Consider the following 24,461-nt stretch of genomic DNA (forward strand, 5'->3'; position numbering starts at 1 on the left):
AAAGACAAGACTTTTTGGGTGGCAGGTACTGCAAGCAAGCCCTAACAACATGACCCCTCAGCTGCTACCTGCCCTGGTACTTGGGGTCTCTCAGGCTGGGATATAACAAACTCAAAATGTGTGGAATTAATTACATACTCTTCAAACTGTAACTGTGCCTAGGAGAGCAGTTCTGAAGGGATGAAAGTGCTGCTTGTATTAAGACAGCTGCAGCTTGTCTATATAAAGTGTTCCTTGCTTCCCACCCAACATCCTGTTGCCTGCTTTCGCTGTTTCCTTCTCAAAATGGTGCAGCTGGACTAGTTACCAAGAAAGCCCCTGACTGAAAACTGAGAAGAAACAGAAAGGAAGGCATTTCTTTCAGGTATGAGGGCTAGGGACCTGCCTGGGTGGGTAAGTGTTCTTGGCCTTCTGTGTGAGCATACTGAAATCCACGGTGTTCATTTTGGACTGGCTGCCCAGAAATGGAAGATACTCTTTATAAAATAAATGGTAGGAATACTTCACAGTATCACAGTATAACTAAGGTTGGAAGAGACCCCAAGGATCATCAAGTCCAACCTGTCCCAACAGACCTCACGACTTACTTAAAATACATTGTGAAACAGACCAGGATAATGCTTTCAGCTTGCTGAACACACACTAAGGGAGGTTAACTCAGACTTTGGGTGACATGGAGACCACTGTTCAGGGAAGCTGGTAGGACTTGGTTGTCATGTGAACATAGCAGGCTCATGCTTATGGAGACCAGCAGCACGTGGTCTGAGGTTTTTTTCCTTCCAGAGCTGGCACCATCCCCTCTGCTATCATGGAAAAGAGTCTGCTTAGCAAGTTTCAATGGGGCAAATGATCTTTAATAAATCAGAAGGGCAGCAACAAGTGCACCAGATATGATCACAGGCAGAAACCCTGAGAAGTAGGGCACCACATGCTGCTATCTTTAAGCTAATGCATACTGCTTGCAACAAGAGCAAGCCAACAAGGCTTGCTTTTCACTTTGCTAACACAACTTGGCTGGCAGGTGAGCTGGACTCCTTTGTCCTCTGAACCCTTACTGACCAACTAGATCCTCCAATCAATACAGACATCCTGAAGGAGAACTATAGATCCTGCTGCTTGAGTAGTGCTGGGGTGTTTTCCCCTCAGGGGAGGTCCTACAATATTTTCTGCATGGAGACAGCACGTAAGACATCTCTATCAATGAGAATAAGGTAGTGGAAGATGGGAAAAAGAGGACAAAAGCAGAGTGGTACATTTTTGAAATGCCTGAAGTTAAAAGAAGAAGGAAAAAAGGGATTAAAATAAAGAGACTCAGCACAGGGATTTTAAAAAATGCTTGAGTGGGTACAGTTAACCAGAACATGTGAGTAATGCTGAAAAACAGGAAGGAGATAAATTTATACAGGGACAAATAAGTACAAAGTGCTGACCTTTGCTGTGGTCAACTACAGAGCCCTGAGCAGCAAAGTGCACTCAGAAGATCCATCAGAATAAAAAGAGAAAGTGTATTCCCCAAATCACTAATTGAATGGAGTATAAATGCCATCATGCAAAGTCAGAGCACAAAGAAAGTGCCTGAACAGCAGGAAACAGGATCATCTTTAAGTGCTCAACCAGTACAGCTGGGCAATTACCATTTCTCAAGCCACTGCACCAAAGATGCACTGGAGAAGCTCTGGAAGTACAAAGGCAAAGATCCACCAGGTTTAGGTGACAGCAAAACTTGGTCTTTGGTAGATTATCAAATCAAATTACAGTTGGTAAAATCTGCTGCTACAAATGAAAAATGTGAGACTAAAAAGACAAAATGAATTCAAACTCTCAGAAGAGCTTCTAAGTAAAAACTTTCAAAGGAGACACATGAGGGGAAAGCTAAAAACTCTCAGTGCATCCAAAATCTGTGAGAGAGAGAAAATTATTTTTCAACCACTGTAAGTGGTTAGCCATTTGCCATACAGAAGGAAGACTACAGACTGCTAGGAGGAGATCTGGCAAGCACACTGAAAAGCAGGGAAGATTTTGCACAGAGCTATGGTGCTTCACACTTTTAACTGCAAGGAGAAACAAAACAACATAACAACTGATTAATTACACTGCAGCCAAACATAATGCATTGACAGGAGCTGTACAAGATACATTTTCTCCCAAAGGTAGCTATAAAATCATTAAATCTCTTCTTTAAAGGCTCCTTCTGCACGTGGGTTCAGTCCCACATCAAGCAATTCTCCCAAATGAAAGGCTTGGTACTGGCAGTGCAACGTGGGAGGCCGCTGGATTTATCCAAACAAACAAAATATCAGAGGACCTTCAGTTGTACACAGATTAATGCAAATATTTCCCATCGCCATTTCTAAACCATGAAAATAATAATCCCATCCATGAAGTCACCAAGCAAACACAAATTAAAAGGAGAACATTTTCTTCTTGAAGTAACTTTGAAACAGGGATGTTAATTTTTTCAATGGAATTCCATTGTTCCATCCTTCTGCCCAACTAGGTTATGAGCAGTAATGCCAGGGTAACCAAATCCCATCTCTCTATAAGTGTATGCATTTGTGTGTGTGGCTGTGAAACTGGGGTGTTAATCCTGAGTTTTGCAACCACTTTCCCAGAATTTCTTGTCAAGAAGGGAATACAAATTTAGATGCACAATTAGCTACTTGCAGAAAAATGCAATTTCAGAGACACTTTTCATGTCTCAACATCTAGACTTAGCTCAAACAGCTACAAATACAGGTCAAGCCCAGTAGATTAGGATCCGGCCCATAAAGTCAATTAGTGTCCACACAAAAATGTACCAACCATATCTGTAAACACATGTCATATAGAGTCTATTACAATCCAGCTGATCGGTAGCACTGAAGCATTGATGTATTTTTAAACAAAGGCTATTTTCCTAAGATTATAAAAAGAAAAGCAAATCAACTGACTTGCTTGGGCAGGGCTGGGGCCATGTGCTTTGCAAATTAGAATAGGAGAGTGCAAATACAGGTAAAAAAATGAATTATGTTAACCAGACTGCACTCTGTACTGGATGGTGAAAATGGGGAGAAAGAACAATGAAGAAAAGATGCAGCCCTTTAACTCTGCTTCCTCTCCCAGGAAATAACCTTTCAGTTGAAGAGAAGTGGGTTATACTAATGACAAATATAAAAGGTAAGACATATTTTTCAGTATGTTCAGAATTCCTGGGCAGCACATCAGCTCAGTAACATTCTCCTACTCCAGAAAATGTAAGTTTAAGATGAAAGAAATCTCATATGCAAAACTAAAACCTGAGCAGAAAATATGTGCCAATTTAATTTACCTTTGTCTCTGTTCTTCTCCTTTCCTAGTGAGTCCAGTTTCTTTCTTAACGATTTCTTCCTCTTTTGTCCATCTGTACATGTAAAAAAATAGAAACAACCAAAAAAATTAAGTAAGTGCAGAAAGAGTAACTAATGCTGCAAAAGCTGTAGAAACAGAGTGAGATGGCCACAGCACTGGAGTCAGGAACACTGTAAGAGACACTCACAAAAGTGAGAGACTGCCAGCTCTTCAGCCTGAAGAAGTGATGCTTTGTTCACCCAGATGCCCAGGTTGTACTGGGGAACCAAACCATATCCCACTGCATTCTGCTGGGCACATGTGCACGTGCATGGTCACAGTCTGTGTAGCAGAATGGAGAACTAATTTTGAAGACCTAACAATGGAAGCTTGCTGCTGGATGCTCTTGATAACAAAGTATCATAAAACTAAAAGGCACTTGGTTAGCCCTCATCCATGGTCACAAAACTGTGACTCAGATGTGGGACCAAAGGTAGTATTTGGAGATGGAGGACTACTAATCTCCAGGATAAATTCTGCATACCAGTCATACCAGCTGGGTGATAGCTGACCACCTTCACATAACCCATCTGATCCGGGAACTCGCATTTTGAACCAGATTGTTTTAGAAGGATTAGAGTCTCAGAGAAATTATTGTTCTGACTTCCAAGTTTTCACTCAGGTATTAAGCACCAAAGATTTTAGGCAACAGCACAGGCAGGTTCATTCTTGAAAAGGTATGTTCTCAAAGGCTGGTTATCATCATTTCCTCCAGAAGCATCTTTTATAATGAAAAGTCAACAGAAAAAGCATTTTATTTATTAGGTCTCAACAAACAGGAGGGATTAAGACATGGGCCTGCTTTAACATGTACCTTTTGAATTTTTTAAGTTCCAAAGCAATATAAAAGGTCCAACATAGAGACTAATACTAATGCTAACGCAGGCACTTGCCTAGCTAAAGGTTAATGAACACGTACCTTTGCCTTACTGGTTTTGCAATATGGCAAAACCTCAAAAAGAAACACACTGCATCTGTGCTGCACTTTCACGGTTAGAAGGTCACCAAATAATGTGCCTTAACACGTTTTTTGAGTTATGTAAGCCATTGTCCTAAGTGGTCTTTTACAGTAGGAACATACCACAGAGGCAGTGAGGTGAATCTTCACTGATTAACTCTCATCTTCACATTTAGGGTTTGAGAGAGAACACAAGCTGTTTGCCCACAGTTTTCCCTCAACTCTTTTCAAAAGCTATACCCAGAATGCTACTCAACAGACAGATGGACAAATTCTGACTTTTACTTTAAGATTAACATTTCTTTTTACCCTAAGTAACTGTGGTTTGATCAACTCCCCTTGCACTCTGCGTTTATTGAGGCCATATTCGCTCCCAGCACTCAGTTAACCAAGATACTCAGGTCCTGTCTCTTGAGGTGGATTGTCCTTTGCTGGTTATGCTAATTCCCCTTTCTCTACACCTGCAATGGCATGAATTCATCTCTCTCAAGTAAGGCTGACTAGACTGGATGAGGTATTCTGGATTAGAGTTCAGCAATATAATGGTGGTAATTCACTGCCTGATACAGTCTATGATTAGATTTTCCTTTTTTGTAGCTGCATGGCTGAGTTCCTAACTCAAAGTTATACTTTGATTAATACACCCAGTCCTTTCACACCTTCTGACATTTCCAGCTGATATGACTGAGTTTATTACAGAAATCATTTCTTTTTTACCTCTTGGAAATATGAATGGCTTGTAACCTACTAGCATGTGCCTGACAGTACCACTTGATTTTACAGGCTCCCTTACTACCATTGTGTTCTGGCTTTACATGTATGAAATAACTGAAAAATTATTTCTTGTGTTATAAATTGAAATTACTGCTTCACAGTACCCTTTGATAAATGACTTGCATTTCTTCAGAGTCTTAGAGACTTACTCTCCAAAGACCCATTTATTGATACTCTGACATTCCAATGAAGTCTACTGAGACATAAAAATGTGAACAAAATTCAGCATTGGATATAAAATACAGTGGTTTGATTAATACTAAATCAAATTGTATTAAAATCAAACCTACACAAAGGCAACTTCTGGGCTGTTTCAGTGCTGCACAGTTAAATACAACAGAAATACAAGAAAACTGAACACTTCGATATTGAACACGGGAACAAATGCCACTCACAGCCACATGGAAAACTAAACCATCAATGCTTTCTCCTGAACCTTGTCATGAATGGGTGATTCTTTCAGCCCCAACAGTGAAGTTCATTGCTAAGTAAACAACAGGCTGAAACAACATTTCTGCATTTGTCTCTGCAGACCTTGAAGCTTGGATACGAGCGACACTCAGGCCTAGAGGAATACAGGAAGTGGGAAGCGGTTCTGGAGATGGACATGTCAGAAAACACAGAGTTAGCTTTGTGTACTCCTGGCCAAAGAAAGAGATGACAGAGTGTCAGAAGAGAAATGTTTACCTGGGGAAAATGGGTGCAGATCCACTGAAGACAGTGGACCTATAACAATTTACATTTACATTTACCCCATGGCAAGAGAGAGAGAGAAATCTCAGGGAAAAGCTAAAGCTTAGGGGATCTGCCAAGAGCTCTAAGGTTCTTCTCCTCCCAAGCCAGGCATGATTAATCATAATCTATATTCAGGAGAAATAAACATGTTTTTAAATGATTGCTGATTCAGGTTACACCAAGCACAAACAGTGCTGAAACATTCATAATGTGCTTAAAAACTTAGACAACTCTAGCAGTTTTACATCTTAAATGAACCCAATTCATTATAATAATGCTTTGTACTTATTATGTGCAGTGTGGTTTAAAAATATAATTAATAGCCAAAGCATTTCTGGAGAAGAGGCAAAACATTATTACCCTCATATAATACCCACTGTGCACTTACAAAATAATTAGCAAACATTTATGCAAGACAGTACTGTACCGACCCAAAGTGCTATTAAATATCGACTGTTACTTGAACTCACAGTTTGGAAATGTTTAAACCACAAAGTGACAAATGTTGCTGGGCTTTTATGCAGCCTTTTGAGTGTGCACTTATCACTTAATGTCTTCTTTCTATGCATCAACAACATGCTGCTCCTCTGAAGACTGCAGTCAAGAATATTAGCAAGATGAGAGAAGGACTTGAAAGACAACTGACAAAGTGAAGGAATCTGCACTTTCTGCACTGGTTTTTCCTTTGTTAACTTACATGATTTTTTCTGAAGCTCACCCGGGCAATTGTGCAGATATTTTGTCCCCTTTTCTCACTAGAAATAAACTTGGTTTGTTCAATGCTTACCAATTCATGCATAACTGCATTTTTTATTGCAACGCATACATCACACGCTGGGCATCTATAGATTAACTCCGGCACGATGAATATTTAAAAGCCCAAGAGTCTCGAATCAAACTCCTGAGTGCGTATTACATTGCCTCATGACCTGTTTTTCCAGCATGGTGAGCACTTCCAGGTTTAGTTAATGCCAAAAAGACTTTTCTATTTGAAAAACCAGGTCATCTTCAGACTCTGACAGTGAACAACAGCCTATGGAACGAAGACAAGAGTATTTGCCCTGATACACTGACTGTGAACCAGAACTGAGGAGTTTCTGAGACTATCCTTTTGGAAGTTTTGGGGGGAGGTTGAAATTCACCTGCAATGCCATCACAATAATTAACCCTCAAATGCTGTACTTTATACAGACCATTTCAGGGTTTCAATGTCACTGTGAGTGAGGCCATGGTTATACAAACTGGGCAATAAGAAGCTGCTCTCAGCTCTTTAAGTTAAAAAAAAAATGAGAGAAGTTTAAATTTTTTAATGACAGCCTGCAATGTTGCTTTGCATAAGATCTCTTAGCAACATCATGTATTACTCAGAGAGGGAATAGAAGATAAATACTATCACTATTATTTACTTCTAAGATTGCTTTACTCATTTTAAAGAGCTTGGTTGTACTAGAATTAAATGATTCATCCAGGACGTATTCATAAGGTGCCATGCAACCTGTCTGGAAGGAGAAACTGTTGGAGATGACCCCCATCTCAAAAGAGATCTGCACATCTACAGGGACCTGAGTTTTATTAATCAAATAACACATAAAAGCAACTTCTTGTGATTCTGATGCAAATCTAACAAAAATAACCAACCAAACAAAAACCCCCACAAAATAAAACACCCCCCCAAACAACTTTCCATAATTTGCTTGCCAGCTATTAATAGATTTTTGATGCTGCACATTTATTCTGAAGGCAAAGGTGACATACCAATTTACACCAGTTGAGCATATTATCAGCAGACTACCCTGTCTTTTAGGAAAGCACATCTAAAAAGTGTAGTTTCAAACCAGAATCAAATCTTTGAAGAGTGATAGATGCAACATTTCTATTGATCCCTTCTCTCGATGTCTATTTCTATCCAACTTGCTGAACAAAAAACTGTTACGTGGTGGAAAACAGCAGGACAGATATAGACAGCAACAGTAACAAGACAAACACAAACCCTTTCTCACAAAATGAAAAAGCAGCTTGCTTTGGGCAATGCTCCCATTTGGACAGCAAATTCTACTCAATTCCTGTGAAGGGAGGAATCAAGCATACACAGCTCTTCAGGTTCATTTCCCTGCACCTTCTTCAGTGTATATGAGGTTTTAAAATGGCCTCTAAGTATATACGCTGGAGGAAAATAACCACTTTGCTATTTTCAGGTATGTTCTTCCATGACACGGAATACAGACACTCTGCTTTGTCACTTTGTAACTGTGTCTGTAGCGTGGCAGGAGTTTCCCTAAACTCAAGAAGCAAGTAACTTCCTAACTTAAATGGACTGTGGTGTATCAGGGAAACATTAAACCCAAAGGGACAAAGCAAATGTATGCAACACTTGTAGCAAAGCACAAATATACTTTGGTATGTGGTGCATGCCAAACCCAAAACACTACCTCAACACAGCATTAAGGTTGCAACCTAAGCCAACAAAAGAAATGAGCGATCAACATTCTGGCCTTAGCCCAACCTGCTGCAAGTCTCTTGCATCGGATCAGTTAACAGTCATGGGCCAACACATAAACTCAACACTCGGATACATCAATCTTGTACTTTGAATATGAGAATGCAACAAAGATATTTCATGATGCTCATAGTCTTCCTACAAAAAAAATTAAGTTTGATCCCTGTAATACTCTGCTGAAACAGGTTAATACTAGGATTTGTCATTATTAGTTAAAAATGTCCAGGATTCTTGCCCAGGAGAGCTTCCAAACTGAGGGAGCCCCTGAAATCTGAGCATCTGCATACACAAACAAAACCTCCATGCTAACTTCCTCACAGCTAAATTCTGGCCTGAAATAATTTAGGCTGTTAGAACCAAAAATGTTTAACAGGGATTCTGTGAAAACCCGTGCAAGACCTAGATAATGTATTTCCCTTGCTGACTCAAATTCTACTCCATCCATGTTAAAGTAATATTTCCAAACTTTGACTGGAGAATTCAGTGTAAATTTTCATTTATTTCCTTTTTTTTTTTGTTTGTTTGTTTTTTGTTGTTTGAGAATAAAAGCCAGCACTTTTTCTAAGTAGTCTTCCTCTACCTCACTGTCTCATGACTAATCCTACAAACCCTTCATCACAAGAGCTCTTTCTGATTCCTACTCCTTTTGAGTCCTTGCAGTATCTTCAACTGCCCTATCTTCAGGAATCACTTCTGAAAGTGTCATCCCACTTAAGGATGAACATTAAGATACCAACAGGCCTCATCAATTCTGCAAGTTTAAGCTCCTAGATCGGCTGATGCTACCTTAAGCTGCTAGATCTGCTGAAACAAGATTAACACAGCTATAAAATGATCCACTCTCTGAGCCCAAAGTCTTCTTATGGGATTCAGGGAACATTTCAATTCACACATCAGTGGGCCAGGAGGTAGTACTCTTCTAAAGGTAAGTCTTTCAATTTGCTGAACCTTTCTGGAACTGAGGGGCAATGAATGAGTCACCCAGGGCTCATTCTGTTCACCATAACTTCCTCAGTATTGAGAAGCCCTTCGATAGTTAAATCATTCACACACATCCTAGGTCTCACTCCCTGCTCCCTTGCCCCCAGCTTGTACTGAGACTAAGTTCTGCTGGCAAAAGCACTGCAGAGTTGAATCCATCAAGAGAGAGCCTTGATTCACAGCTGGTGAACCACTGCAGAGTAACTGCATGCAAAAAACTGGCACCCACCAGTATAATTACAGGCATACTAGTTTCATCTTCCTACACAAGCTAATACTGAGGAAGGCAGCCCTATACTCCCAAAGCATGAGAGTCAATAAAAAAGTTATCATCTACCCACGAAGAACAAAATAATCACAAGTGGCAGCACAGAATCACAGCATTATTTCAGCCGGAACATGGAGCATGATTTTATAGTACAAGCATTAAAACCTCTGAATAGATTATAGCATTTTGTGTAAAAGAAGAACATCTTGTCTGTTTCCTCCCCATTACCTATTAAGATCCCTTTCTTCCCAAATGAACCGATGTCTTTATCCCCTCTTCCCAAGGGGCTCTTACCAATGCCCTATGGCAGCTCTAGTGGCCAGGGCTGGCCAAGAGTAAGTGGAATGTTTTCTTCTAAAAGCAGTCTAAGCAGTGCTGCAGTAGAAAGTACTAATGGTGACCCCACTGCTTACACAAGTAAAGGCAGGATTGAGCAGACATGAATTCAGGTGTTTTCTGGGGCTTGCCCCCGAATTACCCAAAGTTTGTTTACAACTATTCAAAGAAATTAAATGGGAGAACGTCATATATGCTGCTGAGAAGCCAACAACAATTACTACATTGTATTCCCAGATCCAGCCTCAGGCATCAGTTTTTCTCCTTTATCAACATGCCCACTTGTATTTGGTGATGCAAGAGCAAGGAGGATGAAAACTCCCTGGGGGGAATCCCTAGTTCACAAGACTTTTATGTGCTTGTAACTTTAAGTCCTCTGCTAGACATAAATCTTCCACAGAGTTTTGGGGATTATGCTTGGTGTGATAACAGCACATGAGATTTCTGTTCTGCTGCTCAGACCCACACATGCCATGCTGCTTTTGTATCCCAGGACAACACAAGCGTCTGGAAGGTTACTGCATTAGTAACACCATTTGCCTAATTACACCAGGATACCTACTGTGTGACAATGTTGCCTGTGTGGCTGCAGCATACAACAGTATTACCAGCGAGAAACACAACTGAGCAACTTCAGCAACTGTAAGAAATTACTTCCTGTGAAAATATCACCTGTCTTCCATTACTCTTTGTTGACACTGAAGAAAACATCTCCCTCTTGTGCTGTCACATGCTCGTACAGCACAAAGCATTGTTGATACACAGGCATTTGCATGCAGCCATTCCCACACAACGAGACAGGTCAGAAACCAGAAACTTGCTGTCAAGATCAGAAGCAGGATGCCATTTCTATTTGAGTTACTAGAGATGATGACCACATTGTACAGGTAAACAAATACATGAGAAAACATATACTGCTGCTAGGCCTCCTGCACTTCTGAGATCAACAAAAGTCCCTCAGGACTTTGCTGTCACAAACATCCATACTGATTGCTTCCATCTCATTATAAACTGATACCCTGCTGTAACTGGGAGATTGAACCTTTTGGCATTAGTTTTCTGCAAGCCCTACGATGGTGATGAATGCACAAGCTGATGTCTTCCACATTTGTCCTTCTCCACACCCTTATTTTCATAGACTGCACAACTTTTTTCCTGCATCACTTCCATTAGTTAAGAAATTGGCCTTGTGCCACCATTATGTGTGTGCTACCATGCAGTGCCTCTGCTAACAGCCAAAGGTGAGAATTCAGTGATTCCTTGTTATTCCTTATATAAGTATAGAACAGCTGGAAAGAAACAACAGAAAGACAGACTGGCAGATGATAGCACAACAGCTGCCTTTGCCAGGCTTAATCTCCAGCTTACAGGAAACAATGGAAACTTTGACATTAGTTTTAGTGAGGTTTAGATCTCTTCCAGAGTAACCCAAGTACAGGCCTACTATGTACACATATCCTGTATCAGCATTCTGACAGCTGAGCTGCTTCTTGTCCATTCATCTCCCATTCCTCAGGATTTCAATGTTTTATGCTGACAATTAACTTGTTTTCTAGGAAATAGGCACAGCTGTCTTTAGGAAAACTTGGTTAAGAGTCACCTTACTGATGCAGATGCTTTCACTGTTTGTCTGAATTAGGGATACTTGGCTTGCTCCAGAGCCAGCACAATACAGTGACAAAGCCACTTCTATAGCATGATCTATCTGACCCACACTGATGTGTACTTTGGGATGTTAGAAAGTGGAAGCAAAGCCTTTTTTTCTCAACAGAGAGTCGACAAATTCTAGCATGAATTGGTCTGACTCAGATTATCTACCCTGTGCTCATCTGTCTTGGATCAGGTGGATCCCTCCCCAAGTGGTCTGAATTGTACACAACAGACAAACAACTTTACCATTCTTTTTTTACACAGTTACTATGTTTAAGCAGATCTGAGATAGAAGACAATAACTGTGGAATAAGCAATCCAGTGTTCTGCCTTTTACTGCTGTGATATGAAGCCAGTGGTTTAGCAATCTAAACAGAGATGGTTTATCAGTCCCTTACCTTTGGGGATAGTAATCTGACAGCCCAGGTCACAGTCCTGCTGCAACTGATAAAAAGCCACTTCCTGCAGCCGAGCACGCTCCAGCTCGGAGAGGCTTTGGACGGGAACTGACTTCAGCCGAACGCTGCGCCCTGACATGCTGTTCCAAGTGAAATCACCCTACAGGAAATCAAATGGAAAAAATATGAAGCATCATATGGTATGCACAGCTTAATAAACAGAACCATCTCTTTTACTGCTAGGAAAAACAACAGAGGTCCTCTTTTCTGAAAGGCCATTTTCTTGGATCTCTAACCTTTCACATATCTTTGTTTTCCTAAGAGCAGCATTCCTTAAAAGGAGCACAGACATGCAAAACAAAAAGTCAGCTCTGTCTGAAACCATTTAACCAAGCATTGTTGCAAAAACATTTAGATTCCAGTAACCAAAAGCACAAAGCAGGGGAGAAAAAAAGAAACAAAGCCCTTGTCTAATTTTCCTGGTTTGCTTTCTTTATACAGCATCCTGTTGTCACTTCATTCCTTTCCCGGCGCAGTCAGTCCAACATGCAGACCTCCACAGGTCTATGCACAACACACATCTTGTCTCCTTCCATTTGCTAATCCCACCCTACTAGGCTGCTGAGAGAGTATGCAAGCAAAGCCTCTTTTCTTCTTGACACATCCCATCCCCTTCTTATGATGACATGGTCCCCTACAACATCCTTTTCACTACACTGGGAAGATAAAGATTCTATGGGTGGACTTTTTGATGGATAAGGAACTGGCTAGATGGTTGCATCCAGGCAGCAGTGATCAATTGGTCAGTGTTCAGATGGAGATGGGTGACAAGCAGTGTCCCTCAGGGGTCCGTCTTCATCAATGACATACACAGTGGGACACCTCAAATATTTTTAAGGGACACCTCAATAGTTTTAAAGCCCTTGCTACAAGAAAGATATTGAGTTGCTGAAGAGTGTCTAGAGAAGGGCAACGAAGCTGGTGAAGGGTCTAGAGCACAAGTCTTATACAGAGTGGCTGAGGGAACTGGGATTGTTTAGTCTGGAAAAGAGGAGGTCGAGGAGTGACCTCATCACTCTCTACAACTACCTGAATGGAGGCTGGAGTGGGGTGAGTGTCAGCCTCTTCTCCCTAGCATCAAGTGACAGAATGAGAGGAAATGGCCTGAAATTGTGCTAGAGGAGGTTTAGATTGGATGTTAAGAGACATTTCCTTACGTAAGGAGTGGAACCAGTTAACCAGGGAGGTGGTGGGGTCACCATCCCTGGAGGTGTTAAAAAACTTTAGGACGTTGTTCAATGGCCACGGTGGTGTTAGGTTGATGGTTGACTCAATCTTAGATGACTTTTCCAACGGACACAACTCTATGATTCTATGACCAGCTTAACTCAAGCAAACCCAAAGCAGCAAGAGTTGCACAAAGCTTGTTTGCAAAGCTGCAAGTAAACATTTACATTTTTTAAAAAGCTTTTGTCATTTATAGATAAAACTGATCAAGAACAGAAGCCCCAAGCAGACAATGTATACTGAAAAACTAATCCCTTTCCAACTCTGATATTGCAAAAGAAATTTTATAAGTACAGAAGTATGTAATTCAATCCTCAGGAACATGAAATGGACAAGATGTTCTAGAGTCAAAATAGTACAAGGAGAGAAATATTGGTCTGTAATGGTAGAGTTTGGGGGGGGTTATCTTATCTGTTTCTCTGAGATGAGCATTTCCACAAACAAAAATATCACTGATACATCTACCATACATTTCAAAATGAGGTATTTAATTTTTCAACAGGAATGGGAACCACAAGGGATACCCATTGAAAGATGTTGAGGCAGCAGAATATCAAAGACTGTAAACTATTTAGGACACGTCCTCTTTCCCACAGCACACAGAACTGAAGGGGCATGGGGGGCTTTTAGGAATTACCACAAGTGAAGTAAATTCCTTCAGTGAATTTTGCATGGACATGAATTATTGCTCTTTTTTAGATAAAAATTGCCAAGGCCAAATCTAGCTTGGAGGTAGCTCCTCATCCTTTGATTGAACTGAGCTGGTCACTGCGAGCAGTGAGATCTGCCACCGCAATGCTCAGCTCAATCCTTAGCCCTGCCAAACCCTTTTAACCTGCTAGTTGTAGTCCTTCCTCACTATAATATTCTGTTTGGGGGATCCCAATAAGCTGGAATGATTTATATGATCAGCCCAGCCAACTTAGCACTGGGTTCAGGAATTCTCCCAAGTGTAATTTCACCTGAATATGGCAGCACCTCGTCTCGATTTTTAACAGGACATCAAGTTTTTAAAATCAAGGGAAAGAAGAAAGCACTCAAAAAGATGATGGGGGCTGTACCTTCCAACTAGTGTTTTTTTATCCTGGCAGTCTGCAAGCTCCTGGTATGTCCCTGGTGCACTTTGGGTTGGCTCTGTCTGGCTAAGAGCAGCGTGATGCAAGCTCTCCACCTTCCAATGTCACAACAGGTCACTAAGCATTGATAAAGAAGGTGGAATCACTCTGTCCAGTTGCTGTGGACTAGGATGCCATTCCCCTTTTACACTCAATGGGTTTGATAAAATCTCTGCTAGGTCACATTAACATAGGTTTTTACTATGCTAATGGAACACATGACTAATTAATTCTAGTATTCTGGAAAATCATGCGTTAGGGCCAGTGGAATCTCCTAATCCACTAAAGATGCTAGAGGCTCCAGCAGTGTTTCCTTGCAGCAGTCTGGTTTGTTTCACAAATAAACATCATTGTGTTCTACAAACCAAAACACTGCATTTGCAAATGGAATCTATTCGAAGACTCCGAATGCTCTGTGTAACACAGGGTAAATGAAGACTCATCTTACCTAGCAGAGCAGTGTGCGTTCACACGCAGCCTGTAAATTACTGCTAAAGCAACGAGGTTTGCTTGGGAGAGGTTCAGAAAAGTTAAGTTCCTTTGGAGAATGGGTGCAATCACATCAGCCATGTCTCCCTAAAGCTGTTCTACACTCTGTAGGGCAGGGGAAGAAGGGAAAGAGCAAGACAGAGAGAGTATTTTCTGATTCTCTCTCTGAGAATATGAGGAGGAACATTGCATCAGCCTAAATCAACTTCAAGATCAGACTGACATAGCTCCTTACAGAAGCCTAAGAGGAGCAGAAAGTACTCTAAGCACCAAGTCAGAGCGACTTGGCTTTTGAAATTCATGCCCTGCATGTTTTCAGACATACACACAGAGATTTTCTTCCCTATTATTTGGATTATGGGTCAGAATATGACCTGAAAATGGCTCCTTCATTACCAAGTGAAAAAAAAAAAAAAAGGAGGAAAAAAAAAAGGGGGAGGGGGAACACAAAAACAAACAGAAGAGTGCAAACACAACTATTGCTCTGGGACAAAGTGATCAGCCTGATAGGACACAACCTGCTCACTGTAAGAGTGCTTTCATAACCGACTTACGAAACCTTAAACCAGCCTGAAAGGCTTCTCTGGTTTCTTCTACCCATCAGTTACCTCTCTTCCTTCACAAGTCTCCAGCTTCAGCTGCATTTTCTCCCTGGCCATCCCGCTAATATCTGACATCTCTTCTTCACTCAACCAAGCAGTTCACTTATTGGGTAAGTAAAATAATGGAACAGATGACTCAGGAAAGGAGATGACTGGTTATCTGCATCTTGTGCCTTTGAAGAACCTGTCCAGCTTTCCCATATTTCTTGTCCATAGTCATAAGCACTTTTTAAGTAAGATGTAGACTGCAGTTTTACTGGTATTCTTTCAAGTGTATTATTTTTAATGTGTTGGAAGTTCAGTGGCTCCAAAATAAACATTCAGTGGTACATCCTGACTTAAGTAACACTATGTGCTTAAATTACTCTTACGCATGTCTAGGCTATTCTTGTGAACCCAACCTCTTTCTCATGAGCCTCCAAGACACAGATGGCTTTCAGTGAAGTCTTGTTCTTCTGTCTTGTGTACAACACAAACCAGCTGACAACTACTGCAAGGAATCCTGAATGAAGATGCAGCTCTACAGGCGATCATCAGCCTCCTTGTTGTACAGCTCAGTGCCTTACACTGAAGTTGCCCGGTCTTTTGCTACATTCTGTTTGGTATGTATTAAATAATGCATGCAGAGAAAGAGCTTTTAGTTTGGTAAAAAGAGATCACACTTCACACAACAATTATTTAGGTATCAGAATTATGTAATGGCAACAAATATAGCCATGGTGTTGCTGAAGGCCAACACTTCCTCACTCCTAGATAGCATCCTGTCGCATTCCCATGGCTGGAAATTTGTGCACTCAGGACTGGTACATCAAGACAACCCCTATGGGGCACTGGAAAGCTGCTGTTCCCCACAGGGGAGGCAGAATTCACACCCACAGCAGAAATACTTAGCATGATGGTGTGAACCAGTGCCTAGGTAAAGACAGACATTTCAGACTATTAGAATGGTGATTTCCATTTATCAGGAGAGAAGAAAGGGGGAAAAAAGGAAAAAGGGCTTCTAACTTTAGTCTAGAGTAAAGAGCGAGTGGAAGAGCGAGCATGCTTTCACTGCAGGATTCAGATTGCTAAAATAAAGGGCAAAATATTTCCTGTTCTTCTGTGATCAACCTCTCCAAGTTTTCCAAATGCCTAAAGATACGATTTCATGTTTGGAATACTTAAAATGCACTCTCTTTGAAAAACCCCTGATGTGTAATACAGAACCATTTCATTCCTTTTCTGAGGTTAGTAAACAGAAAGTATATACAAAGGTATTGCCTAGCAAAACATTCAGCCCTGGCATGCTCACTTTGTGCTGAACTATTTTATACAGCCAGGAAACCAACCTCCAGAAGCTAGAAAGCTTTGTGGAAATGCATGTGAATACAACCTCAGCTTTTCTGAATCTCCTAGTTGAGCAAATCTCAATATTCTTGAAGGAATTTATCCAGAAGCACCATAAGGGGCCAAGCACTGCTTTGGAGCTGCCAAAATAGAGCCCTAACAACTTAAAAAGCCTAGATGGAACTATACAATTACAGCTGAAGTTTTGGTGGATTTCTGTGCATTTCTGTTCATAAAAGAGAACGCAGCCATGTTACAATACTCTGAACTTTGCTGCAGGTTAGGAGTACATGCACAGCTGTCACAACCACATCTGCATCCAGTAACAGGCTGAACTGCAGCAACTACATCACCTGACAGCAGAGTAATGGGCTACATTACAGAAGCCACGAGTATTACTTCTGGTGGGAAAGCTGCCTTAAGTAGACCTCGCTCCAGGTTCTGGGACCAACACAAAAGTGCTCTCAGCAGCCCTCGGTACTCAGCTCCTTGTGAAGTTGAACAAGGGACCATGACCCACCACACACCAAAGACTGGCATGTCTTATCATGTCCTTTCAACGTTTTGCTGTGCCCCAAGTCATGGAAAAGATGGGCTCCATCCCAAAGGCAACCTTTACTCGATACTGAGGGCTGCAATACCCACTCGTGCCACGAATGCCATCCACTCGTGCTCTGATCCTACTAAATGTAAAGATTTCCAATGACATTTCAGATATGAAATAGTGCTCTTTCTTCTAAGCCTGACAAGATTAATGTTAAGAATATGAAAAAAACAAGGCTGAAATTATATATGGAATGCATTTAAACAACCTGGATTAAGCAAATGTAATCACTGTCCTATTTATAGCTTTACTGATCCTGAAATAGTATATAATGCCCTGGTGAAGCAATAAGCATCTCTGCTAGCACAGCACAGAAGTCAATCATTTCTGCATTCAATACCAGGTACTAATGTGACTGCAGAAAATGCTTTGAACAGTTAGGAGCAGCATCTGTTTCTACTATGTTCAGTCTGAAAGAAGAAAAATGCAACATTTTGGAGAGAAGTAAATTATCTACTATGTGAAAGGAAGAATGCACACGAGACAACACACACTATCATTTCCAAGCATGCAGAAGTTGTATCAGCCTCAGTACTGTACACAAGGCTAAAAATGAATGCTTGAGTATTTCAGTTTGCCTCCTGGATTTGTAGCATTTTAGGATACACGCAGACTGTATTACCTGACCTGAGCATACTCTCAGAATCTCATCATGAAGTAAAGTAATTAATTCCATGACTCCAAGAACTGGGATTTGGCTGACAGCAAAGCTTTACATTTAATATGAGTCCCTATTCTTATGGCCTTAAGTGGGTCAAACCAGTATTTTCTATTATCCACAGAAGGAGGTATGGGTCCAAGGAAAACAGTATCTGTTGCACACATGGCACATAACCATCCCGACTGCCCACATATCAGGTCTGGTTGGAAAACATGGAAAACAATTCTAGGGTATTGTATTTCTTGCTTTGTTTTGTTGGTGGTTGGGCTTCTTTTGTTAGGTGTTTGGGGTTTGTTTGATTTTGTTTGTTTGTTTGCTTTTAATTAAGATCTGGGATATCAAATACAGTTGTTCCGATAAATGTCACTCTCCTGAAGACCCTGCACAGACCATTCTCTACTGACCTGTTCAGAAAATACAGAAAGTAGAATATTTAGGGAAAGTCCTGTGAGTACAAAGAAGGGGCTTTGCACTCACTAGCATTATCATTACTTTTCATCTGTGTAATTAGTTTTCCTCCATTTCTAGGTATTGAAACAGCGTGTGCTCTCTTCTTGCATTGCACAGCAAAGGACAATACTTCAGCTTGTTGAGAAGCACTGCTTCAGCACTTCTTAAGAAAAGATAGCCTGTCTGCACACATGAATCTGCTGATTTACAATTAAGTTCCAAAACCAAACACAGATTACATATGTTTTTTAAGAAACCACGTCAGCTGCCCTGGAGCTACACAAGCAGCTGTGAATGGATACAGCTATAGGTGAGACTGACGGATTGGTGTGCACACATGGAGAGATCGCTGAAGAGCATCCTGATGCTCATCACTGTCTGTTAACACAGAGCCTTGTTTAAAATGTAGCATTTCAGAGTAGGAAATGTAAAACAAATCTACACAAATAAAACCCCTGTTCTGCAAACCCAATTTGCAGGAGAAAGGTGCTATTTGTAACCTGCTCCTCCAACCTGAGGCACCCCAATTTCAAACCGTGTCTGCTAGACAGTCTGCAACTTCTTGGTTTTTAAGCAGCGCATTTACTTTGGATGGAGAAAGGGAAAAAGAGCCCATAAAGTTCCCACTGTTATGAAAAACAGAAACAATTGCTAGAGTTACAAGCTCCTCATGGACCCAGACAGAAGATGAACAGCTCTTGGTCTCTTTCCTCTGTACAGTTAACCTGAATTTAAAACTGCTGCAGTAACACAGGCATGGCCATAAACCCTGAGGCTTACAGAAACTGTTACTTGCCAAAGCGAACCTATGCAGCTGCAGCTGTCATACCATCAGCCTCCAAAAATCCTTTACCCTCAACATATTTTGCTCACAACTGCCTGAGTTATATGCCCTTCATGAACAGAATACACAGAAAAAGATAAACATGTCACCACAGGCTTCAAAGCAAGCCACCTGGCAAAGTCACTCAAATGCAGATCAGCTTAATTATGTGGTTTGGTTTCAAAACATTAATGCCACTTCTCATTCCATAGTTTCATTCCTCTTGATCCAAACATGAAAACAGGCAGGGTCATGAAACTGGTCTGAAAATAAACAGCATTTAAGGGCTCTCTCTTGGTGGATCTCCAGGCTGATCAGTAGTACCAGCTTTTTCCCCACTGAAGCAAAGCTGTTCTCTTTTCTTCAAACATAACTAAATTATGAGAAACTTAAACCCGGTGTCACCAGGAGCACCACATTCAGCATTCATTCTCCATCACACTTACCTCTACCCTACTACATAAGAGATTTTCAGTTTTCTTACCCATGAGCTACGTTCTCCTGTGTCCTCAGTGTCCTTTACTATTTGAAGTGTCAGGTTTGAATTAAGGACCTGGATCCAACTGCACCATTTGGTGAAACACGGTAAGAATAATGTTGTTGACCTGAAGTGGTTTTCTGAGCGTCTGAGAGAAAGCCCAGCTGAAGCAGCTGCAACTCCCAGGACACCTTTTGCTGCCAGATGTTATGAATCTTAGGCGGTGGAAGATTGGATCTTTACATTTCTCTGCATCGAAGCAAGTCAAGAGCCCAGCCCAGGGCAAAGCCCAGTCACACGGACAAGCTGTGACCAGGTTCCCTGCTCCTTACTTCAGAGATGTCCCAAGAGAGTAGAAGGAGTAGTGAGGAAGGGGTTGGTCTCTCCTCAAAAATCCTTCTCTCTCTGTGCCTGTGCAAGCTCAAAACCTGCTGTTGCTGCCCAAAATCCCCCTATCAGTAGTAGCTGAAAGGCTGCTGGATGCAGCTGCCATGGCTTCTTGGAGCACAGTGAGCAGCAATGAGCAGTTTCTGCATGACCTTTTCTCACAGTTTGTTTGGAGCTTTTAAAAACACCTTTAAAAACTTTCTACTGAAGCAGGCAAGCCAGCTATATTTATAGCATGGCTTTGACAACAGCAACACAGGGACTGAGCATTTTACACAGTTTGCTAGGGAGAAAAAAAATCCTTGATAAAGGATTCAGAAATAATGTCTGTCATGTTCCCAGTCCCCATACACGATGCTGTCATCTATAGTGTGTGGGCAGGAAGCATAGGAAATCTGGGGAAAAAAACAACAGTGAATCACCAATGATTCTCATGGCAGCTTTGCCCTGTGTGGCACTTCACCAAGTCATCATTCAGAGTGACAACTTTGTTTCTCAGCTGGCACAATGCTTCATCAGATTGCTCCCAGATCAGAAGAAACCACAGGCTAGAGTTCATGGCAACAGCAAGGAAGATGATGTAAAAGCTTATTTTCCCTTTTTCATTTATCCACACAGATGCTTCATGCACCTCCAAACTGAGGTAGGCTGAACAGCCTACCACATTGCAGGTCACAAGAGCCTGTGCTCACAGCTCGGAAATGCACCCAACTCTTCCTCATTCAACTTTTTGGCTACCAGTGCCTGCCTGGTAGCAGCAAACACAAACATCACATGCCCCTAACTTCAGAGCCATATCAAAACCCAAACAATGCACTAACCTCAGCATTTCAGCGCCTTTTTGGTCAGACATCAAAACCTCAAATCATGCAGATACTCATCTCCATTTACAGCCTCTTTCCACACCACTACCCAGGGCTAAGTGATGCTAAGGACAGCCAGAGTGCTGCACACTAAAGCATCACATCATGCAAGACTTCTGGGATAGGGGGGAGTGTTAGCTGCATAGAGAGATGAATAATCGTCTCCAAAATGTACTGCCACTGATTGTGCCAACATCCCAATAAAAACCCCAGGCACAGAAGTTAGATTTCTCTCACCTCATCAAAACGCTGCAGCCAGAGATCCATGTCCTGCTAATCATCTCCTAATTGTCCTATACATTTGTAGGCCTTGCAAACTTTCTTCAATACAAATTTTCTTCAGCCCATATACCCCTTATGCCATTACTCTTTTCCTATAATGAGTAAAACTGCTATTTATATATCTGAAAATGGGGACATGGTCTTTCCTGAGCTTACTCACTTTGACTGTGCAAAAAGGGAACTGCCATTTCCAGGCTCTGGATAGCAGCCACCCTGCAAGCAAAGAAACCTAAAAATCAGCAACCTTTTTTGGTGGCCTGCAGAAAGATAAAACAGAGTGGCTGTGAAGAGTCCAACTAGCCTGTCAGCCTTGTATTTAAAGCTCCTGACAAGATTATGGTACTTTATCTTGGATAAAAAAAATGTAGAACTCTTTATTGGAACCACAGGTTGACAGGAAGGGTTTCCCTCTCAGAAGTGGCTTAGTCTAGCAATACATGTGGAGTTTTGCTTTGAACTGGGGTTCTTTGGGTTGTTCAGTAGTTAACAGTGCTCTTTGCAAAAAAACCCAATAATAATCAGGTTTCTTTGGGGGTACACTGTCTACAGCTAAAAGACCTTACTTTGTACCATTTCTATTAGCTACTGGTACATCTGGGGAATTGTTTTTCTCCATTTCAAACTACCTTTTTCTTTCAGTACTGTACAGCTTTATATTAACAAATCTGCTGTTCTCGAGGGAATGTTAGAATATAAAATGCCCCCAGTCTGTGCAGAGCTTATATTCTATATATAACCTCCATATATTCTATCAGCAACAAAAGAGAAAAAAACATAACTTCTTTTGTTGCCTACTTTGGATTCATTTCTTCACAGGCTACTCCAAAATACCTATCTTAAAACTTTAAGCTGAGCTTGGCCTAAACTCTCACTGAGAACCTGGTCATGCAATTCTGACATTGTAACTTCTTCAACAGATAAGCAGCATGAGATTTTTAATTTGTTCCTTAATTATGCAACATTCCAAGGACTTTCTCTCTCTGCAGAGTCACAGGATTAAGAGAACCAAAGTAGCAGGCAGCTGAGAATTCCTCTGGCTGATCTCTTGTTACACCAATGACCAAAGCTGGCCATAAAAGCTTCATGGGACTATAAAAACCAGCTTCAGAAAAAGAATTGACCTAAAATTTCATTATTTTCAGTGGGGAAAAAAAAACAAAACAGGTTTTTGTCTTTAAAAAATACTCATGAAGCTTGGGTGATGCAGTTCACTCAAAAATAAAAACAAGTAAGAAAAGTACAACCACCTCTCTTAGATTTACACTCGACGTGATCTGAAGCCCTGTGAAAATACAGCAACAGAAAATACAGAAGTTACATATGCAGAAAAAGGCACTTCAATGATATCTGAGCTGCCTGGTCCAGTAACCATAAAACACCCCATCTGCTCCAGAGACTGCCTGCCTGCACCTCACAAACTCTTAAAAGAGCAGAAAGCAAATACAAACCAAATTAAATATATTTAACTGGCAGGTTTTATCTCAAGACTTGAAGCGTTACCTATTAGCAGAAACTGATGACTCCACAAGGGATGATGCAAGTACTCTGACAAGTTGTATTAGGCTTTAATAAAAACCTATACAGTGAGGCAGGTTAAGAAAGAACATGCAGCAGTAGCAGCAGCAGCAGCAGCCCTGCTCCTAGCAAAGCAAAGCCTCAGAAAGAGTTGCTGAAACCAGGCAGTCCTGGAGGAACTGAGCTGGGTTCGTTCAACATGCTGGTGCTGCCACTGATAATCTCTGAATCAGATAAGAGTACTCTCTACTTTTTCTCAAAGACCTTCTAAAGTAGGTGAACATGTGCTGAGTCACTGCAATATTCTGAAACCCCCACTTTACAGCTCTGCTTTTATAAAAGCCCCACAGTAGATTAGAGTTATAAAAGCTACATGTAACAGCCAGCATTAGGTATAGCCCACCCCTCACCAGTCACTGAATCACAAGGGCAAACTCCCATCTTTGGGCATGTTCAGATTTCTCCCTGGGAGAAATCAGGGCATACCCAGAATGGATTCAAGTAATGTTTTGGAAAATGATGCACTAGATATAAAAAAACCACTATTCAGTCATAAAGGAGTGCACAAAAGCACCTTGCTGAGCTCTCAGAGGGATCAGCATGATCCGGGAGAAGTTTGCAGCAGCTCCCTGCACATGCAACCAAGTCTCCAGATCCTGTTTCTGAAAGTTAAAGAGCAGAGGCCCTGCTCCCAAAGCATCAGAAAAGACACATCTCCATCCAGAGTCTCCAAATGAAAGACAAACATAAACAAACTCCAAGGCAGACTGAAAACCTATTTTTAGTTGAATGAACAGCATGAAAGCTTTCTTCCTACCCCCGTCTTCTATTTCCTCTCTTCCCCTCCCTTCTCCCCCAAATGCTTTTGTTGGTGTCTGCCAAAATGCTCTCTGCTCCCATTTAATTTTTTTACTAGAAATGGCAACCCAGCAGACGTCTCAGATCCAATTATTCTAATCTGTCTGTCAAGTGGAGACAGCAGATGTAGCTCTCCTCTCATCGATGCAATTGAAATATACATTAGCCAGCTAAAAGATCCATACAGACCTCTTTGAATTTTGCTTTCTGTTCTCGCCTGAGGAAAGTGCTTAGTGAAAAAAGAAGGAACTAAGAGTGTGGATTTTAAGAGCTGGTATGAAGCTCTTGCTAAAAAAAGGCACGCAGCCACAGGAAGTTAAAGAGCTTTCAAGGCAATGTCCTTGTAAACTCACCAACTGCTTGCTGGGCTAGGTTTGCTGCTGCGCCTCACACTATTGCCACACACCGAGCTCCCCATCCCACAGACACATAGCAGCACAGGATTTTCAGCTTGTATCAAACCCCACTAACACTGAAATACCACAGCATTTCAGCTCACTGTCAAAGATTTCAGGTAACACAGTGGTCTAGACAGCAAATTCATGATGAGATTTATGGGATCTAAAGAGCTCTTATCTATAGAATGCCCTTTCATGACCCAAAGGAGGTTCTTTGATAAAGAGTTTGTTAATAATCACAAAGTATATTCCAGGGCAAACTCAACCCATAAGCCTGTATTTTGACACAAGAGGACTTACACACGTAAGTATCACTGCAATGTGCTTCTAATGGGCTGCAGATGAATTTTAGCTCATCAC

General features: G+C 41.3%; 1 protein-coding gene across 3 annotated transcripts in view; it reads right to left on the minus strand.

Moving 5' to 3' along the window:
* ARHGAP6 (Rho GTPase activating protein 6) overlaps positions 1–24,461 on the minus strand; it is a 265,583-nt gene that overhangs the window by 34,732 nt on the left and 206,390 nt on the right. For all 3 annotated transcript variants that reach the window (XM_009896998.2, XM_054163469.1, XM_054163470.1), the window contains exons 2-3: positions 11,964–12,123; positions 3,308–3,379 (exon numbers count right to left, since the gene is read on the minus strand). In XM_009896998.2, coding sequence (XP_009895300.2) covers positions 3,308–3,379; positions 11,964–12,123 — 232 coding nt within the window. The remainder of the gene's footprint in view (positions 1–3,307; positions 3,380–11,963; positions 12,124–24,461) is intronic.

The sequence above is a fragment of the Dryobates pubescens genome, chromosome 8 (assembly GCF_014839835.1).
Source record: "Dryobates pubescens isolate bDryPub1 chromosome 8, bDryPub1.pri, whole genome shotgun sequence".
Taxonomy (NCBI): domain Eukaryota; kingdom Metazoa; phylum Chordata; class Aves; order Piciformes; family Picidae; genus Dryobates; species Dryobates pubescens.